At 41.2% G+C, this 24,254-nt stretch overlaps 1 protein-coding gene across 2 annotated transcripts; it reads left to right on the forward strand.

Annotated features, from left to right (window-relative positions):
* The first annotated feature begins 1,750 nt into the window (after positions 1 to 1,750).
* LOC138288410 (uncharacterized) lies at positions 1,751 to 23,931 on the forward strand. 2 transcript variants are annotated; one of them, XM_069229970.1, is made up of 2 exons: positions 1,751 to 1,860; positions 10,710 to 23,931. In XM_069229970.1, exon 2 carries the CDS (start codon positions 10,713 to 10,715, stop codon positions 13,458 to 13,460), a length of 2,748 nt encoding a protein of 915 aa, XP_069086071.1. In that variant the 5' UTR covers positions 1,751 to 1,860; positions 10,710 to 10,712; the 3' UTR covers positions 13,461 to 23,931. The 2 variants fall into 2 exon arrangements, with proteins under 2 accessions (XP_069086071.1, XP_069086078.1); XM_069229977.1 differs by having other exon boundaries at positions 10,713 to 23,931.
* Positions 23,932 to 24,254: the final 323 nt, after the last annotated feature.

The raw sequence follows: 24,254 nt of genomic DNA on the forward strand, positions 1-24,254 counted from the left end.
CGTACTGACCAGTGTCCAGCACATGCTTTTAAAATAGCTGCTCTGTTCACTCACTATGGCCCAGGTTTGGCAAGAACACAATGGGCGCATATTGCTCATGCAGCTATTCCCTCACATTCAATATAGTGCACCCTGCCTTATGGCTGAAAGGCCTGACAGAGGGGTGACTTACCTGTGTGGTATAGTGATCTGGGCATGTCAAGTTTGCATTTTAGGATTGCACCAGGACACTCAGGGCCTGATTCTAACTTTGGAGGACGGTGTTAAACCGTCCCAAAAGTGGCGGATATACCACCTACCGTATTACGAGTTCCATAGGATATAATGGACTCGTAATACGGTAGGTGGTATATCCGCCACTTTTGGGACGGATTAACACCGTCCTCCAAAGTTAGAATCAGGCCCTCAGTCTGCTATGGCAGTGTGGGTGCACCTAGATGCATGGCCCTAGAGGGTGGCACCATAAGTGCTGCTGCCCTCAGGGGCCTACCCTTAGTAACCCATGCCCTGGGTATCTAAGTACCATTTACTAGGGGCTTATAGTGGCAGCTAAAGGTGTTGCCAATTACCCTTGCAATTTTAGGGAAAGAACACTGCCACTGGGAACCTGGTTAGCAGGATCCCAGTGCACTCCAGTCCAAGTTGCATCCAGAAACCAGGCAAAATGTGGGAGGGTCGTGCAACAAAGTGCCAGTTTCCCACACTAACTCAATTCTTCTCCTCTGTGACAACTCAAAAATGGCCTTCCCGCCCTCCACAAAAATGCGCCACTGACACGTCACGGCTTGAATGTCCACTTTACAAGCTCACTGTGAATCAGGCACACCAGATCAATGTTATTCATATCAACTTAGAGCTTCCCGGTGGCGAGGTTAACCAAACCAGAATTTAAAAGACCACGCAGGTCTTTAATGGTGAAATCCGAGTAGGGAATGAGCACGTCCTCGCTAAATGTCTGCAGACTCAGTGGTCGAAGTAAATGTTATGTTTGCAATGAATGGCCAGAGTAAATGCCTTTTTTTAAACTAGAGGGACGATGCAAAAGAGCATTAAACTGTTGCAGAATTATTTATTTCTTGATTACTTATGTATTTAATTATTTAGAATTAGGTATTAGAAAATTGTATTCTGCTGCGCAACACTTACAACCCGTTCACCTACTCACAAACACCGCTGACTCTGCACACTCACCCAGCATTTCTGAAGTATTCAAGGAAACACTGAAGAATTAATTGCCCATTTAGAAAGCACTCTGCCAGTTATCTTTCTAGTCTACCTCTGTTTCGCACACACATCTCTCCAGTGCCTTTTTCTTTCTCTCTCTCAGTAACCCTGTCACCTTGCAGCTCCGTTTACGTTTTTTAAAAGCGCCTTTCTCGCTCCTTAATTCGTTTGTTGTGCGTGTAAGACGTTTGCACTTAGAATTGAATAACCAATAAGATTATTTTCAAATATTGTCTCGCAAAGATAACTTTTTCAGAAACGCAGAACATACTTAAAATCACTACACTGTAACATTGCCGTTGCTAGCAGAGAGCCTAGGGCGCCATGAATTGCTGCGTGGTTGTCATGGTCACTAAGTAAGCATACTCAGCTTACGGCGTTATGTTCCAGGCTCCCACACTGCTGTATAGTAGCCATGCCAACACATGCAAGAGCTCTTAACTTCCGGTTTCATAAGCCCTGCTTCTAAGTGGCCCGGGTAGTTACTATGGTCACTGTGTATGCTTTCTAGTCTTCCGCCGTTTTGACTTGCTGCATTCTTCTTGCAGACTTTGGAACACTTTTTGTGAAGACATAGGAACTGCTGGGATCATCACACCTGGAGTTTGTCTTGGCTCAAAACACTGATGCTCTGGGGTAACGTACGACGCCTCACATAAATGTATTTTTGTCAGTGACATGGCTACGTAGTATTGTTTGCCTGATTGTGCTGCTGTGCTTGAGAGACAATGCACCTGCTTGACTGCACCTGATCTGGTGGATCACCAAGCACATTTGATGACGATCTAATCATTTTGCGAATTCAAAAAATCACTAATAGGCGATTGCAGATTATGCCGTTTAACACTTGGATGCTTTCTTTTTCAACACATATGTTGCGTTTTTAGTGAAAGCTGTTCTATTTGTAAGTGTTTTGAGTAGACGAGATTGCACACTGCAAAAAAAACACATGAGGGGTTTTGTTTAAATAAAAAAAAAAAAACATTTTATAATTGGAGAGAGATTAAAAAGTGTTAAAACGTAGATAATAGGGTGGAAAACCATGCCAGCCTTCTGTAAATGCTCACAGTGGGACAATTTACCAAATAAATACAGCCCAGGTTCACTTTTTTGTGAACGAAACGTGAAATTTGATATACATTGTTTTACTTTACAGCCTGCCAAATGCGTTGTCATTAATATTTGTCCCTCTCCCAGATTATTTTCTCTCATCACGGCCATTGAGTCACTGAGGTGCATACGCTCCACAGAGAGACATCTCACGCATAACCTGTTTTTAATATTTAAAACAAGTATTTCCTCTCTAGGATAGCCTATAAACAAGAACACCTTCCAGCCACCCCCTGATATGTGTGTCTTCCCAGGAGATGTACCAGTCCCGTTTTCAGTCATGAGGTAGGAGGTCTAGATGTGTTCTTAGTTTTGGCAGCGTAATGCCATGGCGTCCCTAGAGAGCAACTATTGCACCCTTGCTGCAAGCCTGGGGCACAAGGGCAGAAAGTGAGAACATGTCTGATATTTTCTTATTCTAGAGTGCTCTCACACGTCAAAAGTGACCCTGGGCATCTAATTATTTGTAGTCTTTCACCGCTCGTGGTTTGAAACTGCGGTGTTGGTATCCCATCAGAAAACATGCAAGGTTGTGATTAGTCTGTAAGAGGGGATTTGATATGTAAATATGTGGTCGTCTGATACTCTGTATACTATTAATTGCGCTTTGGGGAAGGGGTTCTACGGTATAACTAACGCACATAACAATCTAATTTATGTAACTAGGCCCCATGCTAAATGCTTGAGCATCCTGAAAAACCACTTTGAATCTAAGGAAAACATGCTCTGTATCAGATGTGATGACCACACCATTCATTAAACTTTGAATGTGTATGGATTAGGCATACAATCTTTCATATGTTACCCAATTCCCACGCCTACAATATGAATCCAATTTGACCCTCCAGGATGCACAGAAACTGCTCTAATTTAGATGCCACCATCTTAATGAAGAGCTCTTTGCTCACGTTCTTAAGTGATATTGCACTATGTGACCCACAACCAGAAGGGTCTTTATTGGTAGTGTGTATGATTGGGTGTGTGTATGATTGGGACTTTAGTTTCTTAAATGTACTCACTACCTTCACGAAGCCAGGAGCATATTAAAAATGGAGGCTGCATGGTGTAAATGGTTGTGGATAAAAGGTTTCACAGGGTCATTAGCTATCTCCATCAGCATCAAGATGTGCAGCATCTGTGTTTCTATTGATTTCACGATTTATTCTGTCAGATCGTGAGCCTATAAATGTTGCTTCCTTCATAAGTTAGGCAGGGGAATACCTATCAGGTACCTATCCATCTTCTGTATCGATCCTTTACTTGAAGGATATCAGTTTGGTTGTGTTCTATTTTAAGCTGGTTTATCATAATGCATTCCTGATTTCAAAAGGCATGAACTCAACTTTCAGGATATATTTATTTTCTCTCTACTTTTACACAAAATGCCCAAAATAGCAGGATGTGGTCATATAGGTTAATATTGCTGTTGAAAGCCTTTCGTTCCCACAGCATTGGCATTTGTTGTGACTACGCACAGGACAAGGGAGCCATCTCGTTTCTCAGGAATAAAGGGTGAAGGCACAACTTTAATTGAGTCTGAAGAGAGTGTGAAATGTTATAAAAAGATTGAAGCATTCTAATGCTGGATCACTTGACCCTAACCAATGATGCATCAGGGGTTGCAAATTAACCTGAGCACAAGGGACCAGGAACACTATTAAGGCCAAAATACCTTCAACAGGTCGAAGCCTTGTTGGCGGTCAATAGAGCTGACAATCTGGACTGCAGTACCTTCATTCTGCGTTTTGCTATGAAGGCCCACCCAGGTGAGTGCAAAAGCCACTCCCTGTGCATTACAATGACTGGGAGGGCAATAAGTGAGATTTCATCTGGATGTTTATAAATCTTTGCTCCAGTGATACTGAACAGATCTTCTGCTTGTGAGCCGCTATTTGACAGGAAGGGGTATGTATCAACCATTCGTCCAAATAAGGGAATACTATAAACGCCTCTGTGTGTAACAGCCAGACAATGGAGCCATGACTTTGGTGAAAATTCAGGGAGCTGGGAAAGCTGTGAACTGAAAATGTCCTCCACACATGGCACATCGGGGAGAGCTCAGGTGAGGTTACCAAATAGTCACAAATAAATATGTGGGAGTCTTGACAATCCATTTATATCATGTACACCTGAGAAGAAAACATTGGAATAATCTGTTGTAGAGTTTCTAACCTGAATTTGATACCAATAATCCAGAGGTCAAGTCCTTAAACTCTAACACTAAACTAAATGCCTCCTGACTTCTTCAGAACCATAAATGCTACAGAGCAGAACCCTGACCACATTCTTTCTTTGGGAAAGATAGTATGGCCTTGAACTTAATAAAAATATAAGACCTGTAGACATCACCAACCTGCTGGCTAGATCTCTGGAAACTGGAGCCACCACAAGTCTCAATAGGCCTGTTACCTCTGAAATTATCAACTGGTAATCCCTGGAGACCACCAAAAGCACCTACAAAATCTTGGGAAGACTGGTGCCAAAAAATCCTGAACATGGGGAGACGACCCTCCTACTGGGATATCCAGCAGTGGAGTCAACAAGCAGTCAGCACCTAGATTTTTCTAGCCTGATGGTTGAAAGCTAGCCTTCTCCTCTTTAGGACTAGACTCCCAAACCCAAACATCAGATTCCTTGGTTTTGCCAGAGCCAAATGAAGATTGGCCATGAAATGTGTAAGCACATGTCTGATTCTCAGATGCTTTTCACACCATATGCCAAAATAACTTTAGTCCCTGAAAACACATAAGAAGGAATAATCATGTTTACGTAGAATCTATATGCCATTCCCTGATCAATATTCATCTTGGAGTTGCAGCCAAGCTTCCAGTGAATGCTGCAGTCCTGATAGCATCAAAAGTCAAGTCTGCCATATGATCCACTTTCTGGTCTATCATTGAAAGAACCTCAGAGGAGCCCTGCTTGATCTGTATTTGATAAAAAGAGACTCCAAATTAAGCTTCAAAGATTTAGCAACATAGGTAGAGTGTACTCCAACTCTCAGGGAGATTGGATCCTAACTATATCTGTTTCAACATTGCATTCATCTTATGGTCAACTGAATCTTTTGATAACATATCCTGTGCAAACATGGGCAACCTCTCAGCTAAATTTAGAAGCATAAAATCATTAGGTCTTTGATCAGCCAAATGCATTCTTTCCCACTAACTGGATACATCCTAGTCATAAATGTGAACTAGGTGAGTAGTTTTTTAAATCTTTCCATTCCATTATTACCACATTCTTCTATAATTTGTATAACTGGAACGCAAAAGCCGACAGCAAATCAAAACAGTCAAAGATGTCTTTTGCATCTTCATAATCCACTGAACAGGGAACAGACCCACTTTGTTTCTCATGTGAACCTAGAAACTGCTGCAACAATTCCTTTACCATGAAGAGGGGCTATTCTGCTCATTAAGGCAATTACATTTCAAAATCTGATGAAGTGACATCACATCTCTTTCTAGTCTTAGCCATAGGTTTCGATATTGCTTTGTAAATCAATGAATGTACATGAGTCCTGCAGTTTGGCAACAATTCTCCTGCAGGCAGGTCAGAGTTCCTGTGCTGCTTGTGAGGAAGTGAAGGGTATGTTGAATAGGACATGCCAGATGATTTCCTGGATCTCTTTCTCATAGGCATGATCCTATGTGCATCAAAGTGGCACTTACCTGTCTCCCTTGAAGCTTCATGTACCGGGTAACCTCTTGTCACACTCATCTAGCTTGAGCTTCACATTTATCATTCTGACATCAGTATACTGTCCCTGCCTGATCTGGGAGTGCAGGAAAATTGTGACTTCTTCAGATCCTTAGTTTAAATTAACATGAAGGGGAAACTTGCAAAGGCCACTGGCACAAGGCTTCAAGTGAAACTGCCTTCCCCAGACTTTGAGATGCATCTGTGAGAGACGAACAAGTAAAAAAGGATGTTCTCGTAGCTCTCATCTATTATGCAAATAGTGGAAGTGGGGCATGATGAGGTTAGTCATGGAAAGAAAAAAGGGATTTCTGGACTGAAACCAAGAGCTTCAAATGTTTGTGAAGAGGCAACATGCTTCATTATGTATGGAATGAAACAAAGAAGAACCAGGTGCATTACTAAATTTTTATTAAAATATGAGAGGCGATTGGCTTCTGAACTCTTTGTGGCTGATTTAAAAGTTTTTCAGAATGACTAAATACATAATCTTTCATACATCTCAACATGGAAAGGAGAAAAGGTTTTATCAAAAGTATGCCAATGTTAGATATTAACTGTTTTTGTTTAGCGTTCCAAAAAGTAGTAGATACCAACAATAATCCATTCAGTTAGAATCAAGTGCACAGTTTGTGGCAGAAGCATAGGGTATCTACCCGGAAGGAAGATACGTAATGGCTGTGATTATTGTAAATAATCTGGGTCAAGGAATTGTATGGATTGAGTTTGAGTCATTTGGCAGATATTCTTTATAAAAGTCAGCAAGTCAGTCTGAGTCCTGTGCTGTTGTCTACTTGTCTCTAACCATTTTCCTTGGAATCAAATCATCACTGGAGTACATGAACATGGTAGTGATTGGATGGTGGTTGCCAAGGATTACATGTACAGACAAAATAGCAAAAAAGAAGAAGATGCATTTTAGAGTGTGCCACAATTCACATACTAAGGGAAGATTCAAAAAGCTGCATGGACTCAAATTGTTCCCTTTTAGACAGACAGAAGTGAATCCATTTAATGATATTAAATGTTAGAGCTTGTGAGTCTGGCCTTAGAAAGATATTTAAGTGGCAAAGGATACCTCGTAGGATTGATTTTCAGTGACAGAACTAAAGTATTTGAGGGGTTGCCAACACTGCCATCTATGTCAAATGGGAAATCGCAGTACACGGTGAAAAGTCGGTATGTTGAGAGGCTTACCATTCTAACATGCTTTAATGCAAAAATAGCAAATGGCATAGCAAAAGAACAAGTGACAATGAACATTTCAACTGATTAAAGCATACACCCAATCAAAATCAGGCTGGTTTTTCATCAGCCTAGACATTGCCACATTAAGCCCTTGATGTAAATGCTAAACTGGCTCCCTGTAGCCCAGAGGAACATGTTTAAAGCAGGCTGCATTTTTTTAAAATTGCTTCAGGATAAAAGTCCAACCTTTATGTCCTCTAGAATTCAGCTACACCTCCATACATCATGTTATACCAGCCTACCTGAACCTATTAACTGCTCCAAGAAGCAAAAGGAAGAGGCTGGGTGGGGCTAGGTTCTCCGTGACTGCTTCTCACGTTCGGAACACTCTTTCCCCTGATAACAAATCTACAGCCATCTATGTGGGTTTCAGAAAAACACTTAAAAACGTGGCTGTTTAGACGAGCTTATGGCTAACTTTTATTGCTAGTTGCTACTTCTACTACCTAAGCTCCAAGAGACCTTTTGTTGTACTTGCGCTCTATCAGTCCCTTATAACATAACATTCACTACTTCTAGTTTTAGAACAATAATAGCAAGTTACAATAAAAGCATATTTTGAGTTCCAAATATAGTTCGCGGCTGCATTCTTTATTCCAGAATAATAAATTCTATTTTCATTTGACAAAGGCAGCTGTGCCCCATGGTATGGCACAGTCTTCGGGACTATAGGCCAAGCAATCAGTGCAGGCCAGAAGCTTTGCAGCTTCAATTAAGGTGGGTACGCAATCAGGTTGTCCATGTATCCTTCCATCGCCTGGCTTGAAGTCCCTTCTGACTTTTAGCTCTTTATGTCTGTTTTTTTGATAGCTTATTCTAGGTTTTGTTGAAGATTTTTAGGATCAATATTTAACAGAGGGGCATAATTCCTTTCTCAGCTATTTTCAATCTTCCAGACAGTGCTCTCTTAGAAGGACAACAAATGTAACAGGCATCATCCACCGTCTAGGAACTTTATTATTTCACAATAATGTTGAAACATATAAATGATCAAAAGCAATGATTAAATACAGCTATATTCATTTAAGATTGATTATCATATATGAAATAGCAGACCATTATGAAAGATAATGTGCATTTAATTTCATCACATGTATTTACTTTTGATGAATTAAATATCACACGCGTTATTCAACACAAAGGAAATTCAAAGAAAGGGAATTCGAACCCTAAAAGAAGAAGACGAAACATTACATTTACATGATTCTGCCTCTGTAGGGCTCAAAAGACGTGAAAACAGGGTGGAAAAAGTATTGAGAATGACAGACGTATTTCCAGTGGCGGCCGGCAGCTTTAGGAGGGAGGCGGGCGGGCCGGGCACAGTCACGCACACACACACACTCATTCTTTCACACACAGACACGCACGCACGCACATCCATTAACAACACTCATACTATTCAAACATGCACCCATGCACCAAACATTCATTTTAAAACTTCACACACACTCATTCTTTCGCACACACGCACGCACGCACATCCATTCACAACATTCATACTATTCAAAGATGCACGCACGCACCAAACATTCAATTTGAAACATCACACACATACACACACACACACACACACACACTTACCTTCGGCCTCCAGGTCCCAGGAGGTTTGGGACTGCTGATTTCCCTCCCAATGAGGGAAGGCAGCAGTCCCAGCCTCGTCACAGAGTGGGATGGGGTCAGTGAGACTGCTGACCCCACCCCACTTTGTGACGAAGTGTCACTGATTGACACTCGCCCTGGGCCCTTCAGGGCTTAAACTGAAGCGCCCAGGGAGAGTGTCAATTGGTGACGCTTTCCTCGTCACCCACGGGAGCGCCTCGAGGTACCTTTGCTGGGCCGAGGAGGTCACACCCATAGGAGCTGTGACCTCCTCAGCCCAGCAAAGTTCAGCTCAGGCAGCCAGCAGTGTGCGCAAATTGCGCATGTCTGCTCCTGGCTGTCTGAACTGAACATGAAGAGTGTCAGGCTGACCTTTGTTCAGCCTGACAAACACTCTTCATGGGGGCCAAAAGGTGGTGGGGCGTGGCCCCTCCGCCCTAAAGGACGCGTATTTCCATGGCTTTAAGTCTATCCTCGCTGGCAGTTTAAGAAACGCTACAATTTTGTTCACTCAGAGTAAGTGCATCGAATTAATATAGATATCCTGAATACCGTACAGCGCTTATGACAGACACATAGGGCCTGATTCTAACTTTGGAGGACGGTGTTAAACCGTCCCAAAAGTGGCGGATATACCACCTACCCTATTACGAGTTCCATAGGATATAATGGACTCGTAATACGGTAGGTGGTATATCCGCCACTTTTGGGACGGTTTAACACCGTCCTCCAAAGTTAGAATCAGGCCCATAGTCTGAAGAAGAACTATCTGGATTCTGAAGAGTTAGCTATGGTACTTCAAAAATGTTCTGACGTTTCATTTTCTATATATCCATGGGCGAGATGTATGAAGCCTGTTTGCATTTCTCAATGGTCCGAATTGGTATTTCAGGCCATTAAGAAATGCAAACTAGGCATTTCAAATGTACAAAGCCCTTTATGGAATCACAAATTGCGATTTCTACCATGATTTCCTATTAGCATTTCCTGTTCTGATGGACCATGCATTTCCAAAATGCGATTCGGGCATTTTTTTTGAGATGCAATTACCACAGACTGGAAGTTGGTTGTAACTAGGTGCAATCTAAAAAAAAACCACCCCAAGGTGCTTTTTTTTAATTGCAAAAGAGCACGCACCTGCACCTTAGGCATGTGTGTGCTCTAAAGGTGCACCCCTATTTTTAGGGTGCGCCAAAAGGGGCCTTTTTCCCATCGCCGTCCCTGGTTTTGCATTTCCTAAGTAGCGATTTCTTAATGAGAAATCGCTGTTTAGGAAGTGGAAAACCGTCCCACTGGCTCGAATGCATTGGGATTTCTTAATACCTATTTCCTAATAGCGATTCCTACAAAGTAGGAATTGCTAATAGGAAATCAGTATCTTTGTACATAGCATTTCACATTTCTTAAATAGCGATTTCTATGAAGTCGCTATTTAAGAAATGCAAAGTTACATTTTCGTACATCTGGCCTCATATGCCTTCTTCAGCACCATGAATTGTTGCAATATACTGCGATGTACACAGCACATGGCAACACTTCTTAGTGGTGTAGAAGGCTATAGGATGCAATCTGCAAGGTTGTTGAAAGGAAATATTGATTGCACAGCAAGGTGCTCTGTACATTGCAAGGTAATAGGATAGAGAATGTTAATTCATGATACCATTTTACGGTTCTTTTGGAAAATGTAAAAAATGATTTAATGCAAAAAAATGGAAGTGCACACACCAATTTAAAGTACAGGAAACAATTGCTGAATAAGTAAAATATTTTCCCATGTAGTATAACAAATGAATATTAATAGAGCATATATTTTCTCACTTTCTTAGCAGATGGAACACCCAAAGGGAATATCAAGTGATGAGCTTCAGTCAGAAGATGGAAATGATTTAGATACACCCCGCACAAAAAATCTAAACTTTTTGCGGTCCAAGCGTTTGGCGTTCTTCACTGGTGAAAAGGCGAGAAGCTCTTGTGGAAAGAACGTGAGGCAAAGCTCACTTGGTGATAAGAACTTAAAGAACAAGGCTACTGAGAGCAGTAACAAACAAAAGCAAACTCCCAGGTTATGTGAACCTCAACAAATTAAGTGTAAACAAGACAATGCTGTGCAGGAGGCCCCACCTTCACATTCCTTCAAACAAAAGCAAGAAACAATGCTTTCACTGTCTGATACAAACAGAAGTGTCGTTCTGAATTTAGACAGTTGCTTAGTAGAGGGCACATGTGTCCCAGAGGTACAGAAACTTAGTCATGTGATGGAGAAGTCTTCAAACACTACTGAACATAAAGACTGCTCTCCAAAACATAATCATGAAGCAGACAATGGAATTCAAGAAACACCTAGGCCAAATTTGCTGGAGAAGAATGCATGTTTTTTGGTGAGAAGTTTTGTATCAGGCTTGGAGGATCCTTCACTCGAAGATCTGTGTGTCTCAGAAAAGCACAAATCTAGGGGTAGCACAGAGGAGTCTACTGAGAGCACCAGTGACCATAAAGAAACCCCCAGGCCACCTGAACCTCGACAAGATAACCATGAACTCCATCACTACACTCAAGAGGCAACCATGCCTTATTTACATAGGCTAAAGAAAGAAACAATGTTCACCCAGCCCAAAAGTGACAGAAGCGTTATGAGAAGAAGTTATGTTTCTGATCTGGATGATGGTTTACTTGACGATGTACATGTCCCAGAAACACAGAAACTAAAGCATGTTATGGGCTGGGCACAGAAGTTTCTCAAGAAGCGTGAATGCGAAGATGACATTGAAGCAAGCGCAACAGTATCTGAATCAGATGAGATTTCACCAATTACTGGAGACAATAGAACACCAAATATCAGGAAAGAGGACACCAAAAGATTGCAACTTTCAAAGCGTCACCAGTCACATGATTACAAATCTAGTCCTTCATCAGAAGTTTGTCTTAGCTCCTATTTGGGTAAAAACCAAAATACTAAAGAAGGAGCTGCATCTTTGTATTTTTGCAAGGATAGTATATTAGCCTCTGAAAAGAAGTATCAGTATGACATCAAGGAAAAGAAAGGCTGGAAAGAGGAGGCAAATATCAACATTTCTGGGGTTAAGTCAGATTCAGAAGACAGCTTAGTACAACTTGGCGGACTCCATGAATATGGAAATAACAGATGTACAATGCATTCTTTACCTATGTGTATGGACAGTATCCACACACAGTCTAACAGCGGAACATTTAGCATACATGACAAGTCAATAAGTAGAACCCCAAATCCAGCTCAGGATTTTAATTATTTTTGGGTCCCACCTGATGATAGCTCAGAGGATGAATTTGAATTGGGAACAAAAAAGTCAAATATTACATTTAATACAGATAACAAAGAGTTTTATAGATCTTCTTACAGTACTTTATCCCAAAATCATGAACATTTGCCTTATTTGTCCAATAGTAACCCTGAAAGCAGTTCTTCATCCATACAAGAGCCTGGTAACATCACAAGAGAGGGGTGGAACACAACACAAAAGTGGATGTCAGACAATTTGCAGCAATATAAGCATACAGATTATACTTCACTCTACAAAGATAGCCATTTCTTTGAAGGAAAGTTTTCTGAAAGCGAAACTAAAAAGCAGTTTGAAAATAGTTCTTTTTTTGTGGAACACTACTTGAAAAAAGATGACAATAAGACTCTTACACAGGATTTTACACCACCTTATACCTTTATAGGTAATAGAAGTAAAGCAGCAATTGAACATGGAGATATGACTGACAGGACCTTCATTGTAAATAACATGAGAGAAGGAAAGACTGTGACAAGAGTATTCGACTTTAAAAAGGACAGTGATACCACCATTTACAGCAAAAAAGAACATAAGCAAGTAGGCCCCATTATATGCACAAATGAGCCAGGTATTACAGGCAGTAGATCATCATTGAGAGTAGCAGTGAAACCTCATGAAGAAATTTCAGACAAGCAATGCCCCATCTGTTCCACTGCTAACACTTCAGATTCCAATTGGTGTGCTGAGTGTGGTTCTATTTTAGTTGGTAATTCACCTGGAACTGACAAAAGTCATAGAAATAGCTTAACAAAGGGAATCATGACAGCTGATAAGCTATCATCAAGGACAGGTTCCGAATCAACTGAATGTTCAGAATCCAGCTCAGAGGAAATCTTCAGACTAAAGAAGGGAACACTGGACCACAAAAAGCTATGTTGGGACAATGATTCAGATGTTATTTCAAATATTGGTTCTAGTGTACTGGATAAATATTATTACTGCATGAATAGACTAAGCAGAGATGGCAAACAAGCATCTTCATTATCAAAAGATTCCTCTGTACTCCCCCTAGAGAGTTATTCTAAAAGTCAACTTTTGATAACTAACTTGGAAGATAACAGGATTGAGAAAGATCTGGCTTTTGAAAGTGAAGCTAGTGATTGTGGAGATGAAGAACTGCATACTAATTATGGCAATACCAATGTGGAGTGCTTTGGAGCACTTCATCCAACAACGGCTGGAAGTAATCTTGAGAACGTTGTGGGAGATAGCAAGATTTTCCATGGAAAATCTGAACTAGGTAAAGATTTGCTTGAAGTCTGATTAATAATATGCTGACCTTAAATGCATGCTTATACACAGTCTATTTAATGAATGAACACTCTCCTTTCAAACGACTAATTATTCTGCAGTACAATACCTTTAGAAACTAGTTTGTGAAAAAGGGATCATATCTGAGGGCTTTGTTCTTTTTTAATTCCATTGTTCACTTTCTACATTGCTCAATTTTGGATAAAATAGCTCTTTTTATTTGTTAAATGTTTGTGGGTTGTTTTATGCACCAAATGTACAATTGTTGCAGAACATAGACACATGTCAACGGAAAGCTTAAGTGCCTCTAAAACACTGGGGGTGTTGGTCTCAGCTATGATTTACACAGCCTCATATACTACCTCTTTCCTCTTTTTCATTTGCTCCTCAGCAAGAAAGATGAACCAAGCTCATGTGTTGTATTTGACATAAGGAAAGGGGCATGATATAATTTACAGAGTAGAGAACAGAGGAAGGCCAGCAGATAATGTATTGGGCAGAATGGGTAAAGATAATTTCATTTTTGTCCCTTTGAAGGAAGAATTTAGGGCCGAGATACATTGCAATTTTGCAGTTGCAAAATATGTTTTTTTTCTTTTACGACCGCAAAATGGCCTTTCCTTATGTACCATCCCTATTTTGTGAGCCGACATGCAAATACTGATCCACAAAATAGGGATTGCAGCTTACAATTAGGAAGGGGCGTTCCATGGGCGTCCCCTCCTAATTGCGAGTTGCATGTATGGTTGTTTTGTGACTGCAATTGCAGTTGCAAAATAATCACAGTTAACATCAGTATCAAATTGGTGCTAACCAATTCGCAAACTAGAAGGGGTCCCAAGGGACACCTTACCCTTTGTGAATGGAAGCAAATATGTTTTTCAGAGCAGGTAGTGGTCCCACGGACCACTGCCTACTTTGAAAAAATGAACTGCTTACTCTGAAAAAATGAAATTAACCTTTTCATTTTTTGTGTGAAATGCATCCTGTATTCCTGCAAGGAAAACATGCTTATTCCAAAAAAAACCTGCCCTATTTAAAAAGCAGTTACACGCATGGTGGTCTGCTGTCCCCAGCAGGCCACCATCCCTGTGAGTACAGCCATTCCAGAGCAGTCACAAATTGCAATGTACCTCATGAATATGGATGAGGTAGGTAATTTACGACTCCATTGGGAATCACAAACAGTGTGCTTAACACTGTTGTACATTTTGTTTTGCGACTCGCAATTTGCGATTCCCAAATGGATTGCAAATTGTGAGTTGCAAAATAAAAGGTTATACATCTGGCTCTTAATGCTTCTGTTCTAGGAATAGCCACAAAAGAGCTCAGCCAGTATTATGCTAGTATGTAGCTTTAGATATGAGCCAGGTAGCACCAAGTGATTACTATGTGTGATTGAACAAAGCACATTATGTTATGGACAGAGTATAACTTCAATTCATTTGATAACTTGTAATATTCGGCCAATATTGGACCCCTTTGTTATTTGTCTATTACCAGAGAATTGCAAATCTGGACTGACGGTTTCCAGGACAGCAATATATATAAGCCTTTTTTTTGGTGAAGCTCTTAATGATTACATGATAAGTTGATCAGGCAGTGAGACTGCAGTCTGCATTGAATACGGGGCTTATTTACGAGCTCAGTGCACCGCCGGAGTGTGATGCTTCGACGGTGCAAACTGCAGAACCAAGGGTATTTATAAGAGCCCCTAGTGCCACCAGTTTACATGATGATCCAGTGGCACTAACCTCTGCTCCATATTTACAAGGATGTGTAACACCATGTTTTGTGGCATTACGTCTCCTTGTAAATATGGGCCCCCCCAACGCAGTTTTCTGCATCAGGGGGACGTGCAATGGGTGTTGCTGTGTGCGTGCCACAGCCACACCCATTGCATTTTGATGCTGCTTCAGATTTAACATCACCACAGGGGTGGCGTTAGCAAGGCACAACGAGGAGGAATACTTTTATTCCTCCTCGTTTTTTTGCTTTTTCTATGCATGCTGCAATCTGCAGCACGCATAGAAAGAGCAAAATGCCAGAAATGACTGTTTATGTAAGGGGAAGGTGTCCCTTCCTGCACATAAACAGAAGTGCCAAACTGCCATTAGTGATTGTTTATGTGCAGCAAGGGACACCTTCCCGCACATAAATAATCACATCCGTCAACGCAGACAACCTTGCACAATGGTGCAAGGATCTCTGTGTTGGAGCTGGCAGCTAAATTTAGCTCCAGCGTAGGGGACAACACAGGGGTGCCGTATTCAATTAAATGCGGTGCATCTCTGCGTTGTTAAAATGATGGAGTAGTGCTGCTAATTTTGGCGCAGTGTCACACTTCATCATTTTCCTATAAATATGGGCCCAAATATTTGAGGCCACGCAAAGCCAGTTTACATGGCTTTCCATGGGGTCATAGATAGGGAGTAAGACAAGGCAGCACAAGTCGCTGCATTGCCCTAATCTGCACCAGGGAGGCATTTTCCATGGGCATTGCAGTGTATTTTCACATGCAACTCCCACGGGTTTTCATGCATTCCCAGTTTTACAAGGACTTGTAAACCTGGGAATGCGTCAAAATCTTACGTCCCCGTAGGGTAGGCATAATGGGGAAAACTATCTTTATTTGTGATTTGTGCAGCACACATAGAAAGAGGAAAATGCCTCCATGGATTATTTTTGTGCAGAAAGGTGCCCCTTTCCGCACAAAAACTATCCTGCATGCAATGGAGGCAGCCTTGCACCACGGTGCGAGCGTGCCTGAGTTAACGCTAGGCTGCCAAAACTGCACCAGAGCAGGCGAAAAAGCCAATAATGTGCCATATTTCATAATACAGTGCATTTCTGCCCTTTCCCTATGGTGCAGGGAAGTGCAGCAAGATCACCATTTAAGTAAATACCCCTTAGTTTGCCCTCAACAGGTGTTGTGAAATGTCCAAATCTCCAACAAATTTGACTCCTTTCTTGGTGTTGTTGCATGCTATCTATGATTTTGCATGTTTTTTCATAACTTTATTAATATTTTTTTAAAGTACATAATAAGAAAATTACAAAGCCTCTGTGTGGGCTCAAAGATTTATTGATTCTGGACAATCTCATACTAGGTCTTCGACTCCTTACCCTTGATATGTCACCCTAGTTATAAACCAATATTTCCCCCTTGATCTTCCATGTTCTTTTCTTTACAGTTCCTACCCCCACTTGTTTATATCCCCGAGTTGCCACCTCTCCTGTTTTGCAATTAATTCAGAGCTGGATCTCTTGTATTTTTTGTAGCAAATACTACAATTGCTCCAACTGATTCTTCCTTGCCTCCTCAATTATCCTTATGGAGCCACTGTTATTTAAAATCTCACAGCTTTCTTTAAATTTTCACTTTCCACAAACACCTTTCCTGATTCCTTCAAAGACATTACTAATACAATGTTATCAAATTACAATTACATTATTGGTTATCCTTAAAATGAAAATATTGGATTCTTCCCCTTTCAATTTCTTTCCTAAGTCAGCACTTCCTTTCCTCTCTGAATTCTTTCAGTGACTTGTCCACAGCTTTTCCTCTACTTATCCTTCTCCCATTTCAACCTGCCCCCTCTTTTTTCTGTAATTATCTTATCTTAATTTCTGTCCCTGTTAGGCTTTCATCTCTCTCTTTTGCCAATGGCGTATAGAGTAGTTCAGTGAGGTTAAGTAATCCACTTTGCTAAAAGCTGTTGAATTGTATGGCGTTTGATATCTCAAGATTGGTTCTATCCCAGTTTATATTTTACCTACTTTATCTCACACCCTTTGTACTTTCTGGGCTTGTCAAACATTTTGATCTCTGATCTCCTTCTCCTGCATACAAGATCTAGACGTTTCTGTTTGTGTTCCTACTCTACATTTATACTACTTGATTTGGCATCCCTTGTCATTTATATACTTAAACTAGTAACATGTTGTTCTCCTTTTATTCCTTTTTTCAAACTTCAAAGGGCCATTTCTTCCTTTCTCTTATTAGGATATGTATGTTGGCAGTTTCTATGCACCTTGAGAATATTATATTACATATTATTTCACCTCCCCTTTCTTCCCTGTGTCCGCCTAAAATCTTTGTCACATTTGAATTCCTTGTTTACATTTTTCTTATGCTTATACTTGTAAATACCACTGAACATGGCCTTATAGCCCACAGCAGAGAGAGATCCTAGCTCTTAAAATCCCTTTCTAGGCTAATAAACCAATAAGAAGTAAGGGTCAATAACATGGGACTGGGACTTTGATATTTGATATAGCCGGCTGTAGCAGACTGGAAACTATTAGACCATTCTGACCAATGAGGGTGGAGTTTTTCGATAGTCAGTAAGTCAATTAATCTTCATTCGGTAGCATGCCATAAAAGAACACTCAATAAATAGAATCCATAAAGCAACAATAAATAAAACAAATAGATTAATAAAGTGGGGACCTTTTTATCATCCAAAGGAAAGGATTTACCAAAGATAGGGAGCCGTTATATAACGGTAATACTTATATGGATATGATGCTGCCTTCGTTGCTAGGACAGCTAACGTTATTTGTTAGAAATGGGGTCTTTGGTTGGCAGTCAGGTTACCCCCGTCCAAGCAAGGACCCTTACTTTAGTCAGGGTAAAGGAGAATCACTCTCAGTTAACCCCTGCTCACCCTCTTGGTAGCTTGGCATGAGCAGGCAGGTTTAACTTTAGAAGCAATCTGTAAAGTATTTGTACCAACAAACAGAGTAACTCAGTGAAAACACTACAAAATGACACAACACAGGTTTAGAAAAATAGATAATATTTATGTAAACAAAACAAGACCAAAACGACAAAAATCCAACATACACAAGTCAAGATATGATTTAAAAAAAAAAAAGAAGAGTCTTAGTCCTTAGAAAAGAGTGAGAACACTTTTAGCGCACAAAAGTACCTGGGTAACGTCAAAATAAAGCCGCACGGGTGAGGGGGGGTCGAAAAAGGTCAGCGATGTGTCCATTTCTCACCTGCCAGTGAGAACGTGCGTCTTTCCTCCTTCGGTCGGGTCGGCGTGCAATATTTCTTCTCTCCCGCAAGAGGGTGATGCGTCGATCCAGATGGGCACCTCAGATCCAGACAGGCTCTGCGTTAATTTTCCACGCCCAGCGATGTTGCGTTGGCGCTCAAGTCCTTAACAGCAGTCGCTGTGGGTGTTGCGCGTTGGTTCTCCAGCTGCATTGAGTCGATCTTCCAGCTGCGCAGCAGGTGGAGCGTCGATTTTAGCCGTGAGGCCAGCGGCGCATCATTTATCAGCCGCGAGAAGAGTGTTGCTTCAAAAATTTTCCCTCACGGCTGCCTTTCTGTGGATTTTCAATTCTTAGCTTCCAGCTTCACCTCTCAAGGGCCCAGGGACTGGATAGGGCACCACTTGTCAGGGCAGGAGTCTCAGCAGAGAGTGTGTGTACTGCTATAGTCAGTCTTTATTGGCCCTGAGACTTCAATAACACGAGGCAAGCTCATTTCAAGCCCTTGGAGATTCTTCTCAAGCAGGAATGCACAACAACGTCTAGTCTTTGTCCCTTTTGACAGGCAGAAGCAGCAACTGCAGGATAGCCCAACAAAGCAGGGGTAGCACTTCTCCTCAGCTCTTCCGCTCTTCTTCTTGGCAGAGGTTCCTCTTGATTTCCGAAGTGATCGAATTTTCAGGGGTTTTAGGTGCTCCTCTTATACCCCTTTCTGCCTATGAAGTAGGCTTACTTCAAAGATAAGTCTCTGTTATTTTCAAGATCCTGCCTTGCCCAGGGCAGGCTCCAGATACACACCAGGGGGTTGGAGACTGCATTGTGTGAGGGCAGGCACAACCCTTTCAGGTGTCAGTGGCCACTCCTCCCCTCCCCTCAGCACAGATGGCTCATCAGGATATGGAGATTATACCCCAGCTCCCTTTGTGTCACTGTCTAAAGGAGAGGTGCAAACAGCCCAACTGTCAAACTGACCCAGACAGGGAATCCACAAACAGGCAGAGTCACAGAATGGTTTAAGCAAGAAAATGCCTACTTTCCGAAAGTGCATTTTCAAAAACACAATATGAAAATAAACTTTAGTAAAAGATGTATTTTTAAATTGCGAGCTCAGAGACCCTAAACTCCACATTTCTATCTGCTCCCAAAGGGAATCTACACTTTAATAATATTTGAAGGCAGCCCACAAGTTAACCAATGAGAGAGATATGCTGTGCAACAGTGAAAACCGAATTTGACAGTATTTCACTGTCAGGACATATAAAACACATTAGTATATGTCCTACCTTAAACATACACTGCACTTTGCCCATGGGGCTACCTAGGGCCTACCTTACTGATGCCTTATATGTAAGAAAAGGGAAGGTTTAGGCCTGGCATGTGGGTGCATCTGCCAAGTCGAATTGGCAGTTTAAAGCTGCACACACAGACACTGCAGTGGCAGGTCTGAGCCATGTTTACAGGGCTACTAATGTGGGTGGCACAACCAGTGCTGCAGGCCCACTAGTAGCATTTGATTTACAGGCCCTAGGCACCTCTAGTGCACTGTACAAGGGACTTACTAGTAAATCAACTATGCCAATAATGGAAAGCCAATTACACATACATTTGACATAGGAGCACTTGCACTTTAGCATTTAGCAAATGTGCTGCCCCCTCTAACAGGCATTACGGAACAGTGAGAGCTGTCAAAGAAGGGAGAGAGAAGTCTTCACAGCTCTACTTCCTCCTCTGCCGTGCCAAATTACTTTACTTTGTTTGGCAAGGCAGAGATAAACAGGGAAACGGTGGAGACTTTGCCTTGCATCTTTCTACAGCTCTGGTTTTAATATATTGGCATGCCAGTAACAGTTTGTGCTCTGGGAAGACGCATCTTGCACTCTTTACTCAAAGATATATCATCTGCCTGTCTCCATGCTCCACATAGCATAACCTGTATTTATAAAGCCCAAATTCACCCAGAAGGGTATCTAGGCACTGAATAATAGATATTTATTGTTACCCAACTCAGTAGTACTCATTTTATCAACCTCAGAAGGATCAAAGGCAGAGTGGAACTACCAGGACTTGAACCTGTGACCATGCAGACAAACACACATTTTTTTAATGGATGCATTAGTCCACTGAGTCACCAGAGCCAGCAGTAGGCTCACGAACGGAAGAGGCAAGGGAGAGACAAAAGTTGTGGACCAGGGCAATGTAATCCTGAAGGCAGCTGGCCTGTACTACTTTTTATCACCTGCTCCTTCTCTATTATCTTCAGTAGAGCGCTCATCTTTCTTCTGTTCCTATTAATTTTGTCTGTTCTGACTTTCCAAATTGCTAACCATGGTTTGCTCTTGTCTGCATCATTACTCTTCTCTTCTTTTTGACCTACTCCCCTATACACTATCAGGTCTTTTTTTATTTTCAAATCTTCAAAGTGCTTCATGCATTTCCGTTTACAGAGAATTATATAGTACTTTGGGATATTATATATTTCGCGTAAGGAAACAAACCCCATGGACGTGATTTAGAGGTTGCCAGGGGTCACAGATATGACCTGTGGCTTGTCACAGTGCCCCCTGATACTGCCTTTGCGACGCCTTGCCTCAGAGGTGGCAAAACCAGCGCCTACAGTATGGGGGCAGCTCGTCCTAGTGGACGTCAGTTGGAGCCTATTTTCCTTCTTTTCTGTCACATTATTTTTCACACAAATATTGAATCATATTATAATACTGGAGTATAATTTGCTGAAATAAGACCTATCTGGCAACTAAGATAAGTAAGAAAATGAACTAAAATATATATTGTACGCATGCTTTCAGGTGAGTGTGTTTATCCGCAAGAGTGTGTGATTGTGTGTGTATGTGCAGGAGCGGCTCGCGTGGCTGGGGCAGGATGGGGAAAAGGGCGCGGGGCACAGGAATACAAAAATGAAATAATAATATATATTTTTTAAACTTACCTCTGCTCCCACCCCGCCCGCCGCTCCTCTCCCATCGCTGCTGCCGGCACAGGCTCCCAGCCTGCCCTGCACCAATTCTGGCAGACTGGGAGCATGTGCAGGTTCTCTCCAGCCCAGCAACTATGTTGCTGGGCTGGAGAGAGCCAACAGCGCATGTGTGTTTGGCCAGCCCGAGATGGCCAGCCAAACACACATGCGCTCCGAGGGGAGTGCACAGAGCACTCCCCTCGGCTCGTCACCTCCAATGCCCTGCCCCTTTAACACAGAAAGGATAGAAACAGAGTTTATTATTCTTTCTGTGTAAAAGGATTTGCAGTGGTTGCTGCTGGCGGGGGGCAGAGGGAGGTGGGGAGGCAATGCTTCTCGACCCATCCCGAGGAGCCACACAAGTTTATGTGTAAACTTGAGTGTGTGAGTTAAAGTAAAGGTCAAATGCAATCTTATTTCACTTCCGTTGCCCTGGCATTTTGGTTAATTAACGCGAATGACAAACCCATGTATATAATATATAATCTGAAGTGGACCATACAACTATATATATATGTAGGATCCAAGAAAGAAGTGACTCAAACACAGGTCTCACCAAAGAACAAAAATATATTTCCACTACAACGTTTCGGCTTCTTTTGAAAAGCAATATGTTGGAGTTACTTCAGTTTACAAATCCTTATTGACAGTAAGTGTAAAGCCATGTTTTTGATTAACAAAACATGGATTTGTACCCTTAAAAAGAGTTACTCACACATACTTTTTGCATGAGTAAATTCCAGTCATGGGGAATGTGCATTCTTGGGTGAGAATACCCTGACAAGTTATAAAACACCCCACACATACTTGTTTGTGGTTATTCACAAACTTTGCCAAAGGCCATTTCTACAATAGAATTGGTCTGAGATTTACTCCTACCAAGGCCATGAGTACATTCACTTCCAGAGTACGAACAACCCATATTTTTCAGGAGTGTATAGGGGTAAATATTTCTCCCTGAGAATAAAAAGTTCCAAATTGCAGTAGCGCTAATAAAGCACATTTTTGCAGTCGTAGATGTACTCTTCGCAGAAAATGCACTCACATACACATACTGTAAGTAGGAATTCACAAAAAGTGTTCTAGGAGTACTCCTGTGAACCCACAACTGTGGTAGTTTCCCATGCGTACTCCAGGGAACCTTTGATGAATCCTGAAAGTCAGAAATGGAAAATGTATTCCAAATGAAGGAGGAAACGTGGATTAATATCTCACATTTTTGTGATTTGGGACCGTCATGTTTCGTGTTTGTTTCTCACGACTTGTTTAGCAGTGTGGGTCACTAATAAGTAGCAATTTCCTACAAAATATGAAAAATGAAACAGCACATCAATTGCCCCGTGATGGCTTGCGATACAATGTCAATCTTATTTTAATCCTTCAAACCAATTAATTGTGTCTAAGTATGAATTTATGTATGCACGTATGTGTGTATGCAAGGAAAGAAAGTATTGCATAGGAGAGGAGGGAAAGAGTCAGGGTGGATTACATAAGACTGCAGAGGACATTTGTTGGGTTAGTGTGATGGGGACCACTTGAATGGAGGCTGGGCTTGAGAAGTTGAGGTCATGAGTGATGGAAGTTAGTTTACATACTACTTCTGTTGGTCGTGCTATGGACAGACTGGACTGTTTATAGGTAACACAGATTAGTATATTACTAAAGGTCAGCTCTTTGGTTCACATGTGGTGTCTTATGTTATAGGGAACATACAGTTTTCAAGTGAAATGATTCAAGAATTCCATCCATCACTTCATGCATTTAAATTTGCAGAGATTTATATAGTTCTTTGGAATGCTGTATGGTTCGTGTAAGGAGACAGACCAATGGGTAAATATAATTTGAAATGGACCAAATGGGCAAACATATACATGCAGCCATAAAATTGGAGATTTAGTGAATTAAGTATGCATTATTTGTATGTTTATAGGTCTATAATAAGGAATCGCTTGGTCCGTAAGTGGGCAAAATTCTTGAATCAATCTCAACCAATGGAAACTACCCTGCTCTGCACATCACTATACTTCATTGTTTTTAATTTTGCTTGCCCTTTTATAGACAGGCGCCATCCATATGGAAATCAGTCTTGTTCCTGCCCTAAACTGGACGATCCAGGCAGACTTGCTGGGCCTTATGCCCTCTGAATGGAAACGCAAAACCAAACTAAAATGAGTTACCAACATGCTGGGGTGTGTTCTACAGATATATTTAACTGAATTTAACAGCTCATGCATATGCATAAGTAATTTCTCCCCTAACAAACAACCTCTCAGGTACTGAATGTGTATCTGATATTGAATGTTTTTCCTGTTTTTCATGTATGCTGTTTTTAACTGTATAGACAAATCATATTTGTAATTCATACCTCTAATTGAGAGTATCACTTGAACTGTACAAAACTGGAACTAATTATGCACAGATAACTGTATGTTTTGTCCCAGTAATTGTATTTTTGTTTGAGAAATACAATTTTATGATTTGAAACACATAGAAAATAATTATTTTCATAAGTCCTTTTGTAATTATTTTGCTTATTAAAATAAACCAACAGTGGATACACTCTTAAACGGACTGGTATTGTTATTCAAGGGCATTGCCTGTCTGTGTGAGATGAGTGTAATGGTGAACAAGCATGTTAGTCCAAATCAATTTCCATAGGAGCCTTCGCTAGATTAAAACATTGTCGAGGACATCTAATGTTGGCGTCCAAATTTTGAGTCCCTTTATAAAACATACATTTAAATACAGTCTTATTTCTTTGTAGCGTGTCGGTGCTGGTGCAATTGAGTACATGGTCTAAAATCAAACAATACTCCGCCAGCACGTCTGTT

This window comes from Pleurodeles waltl, chromosome 1_1 (assembly GCF_031143425.1).
Source record: "Pleurodeles waltl isolate 20211129_DDA chromosome 1_1, aPleWal1.hap1.20221129, whole genome shotgun sequence".
In the NCBI taxonomy this organism is placed as follows: Eukaryota; Metazoa; Chordata; class Amphibia; order Caudata; family Salamandridae; genus Pleurodeles; species Pleurodeles waltl.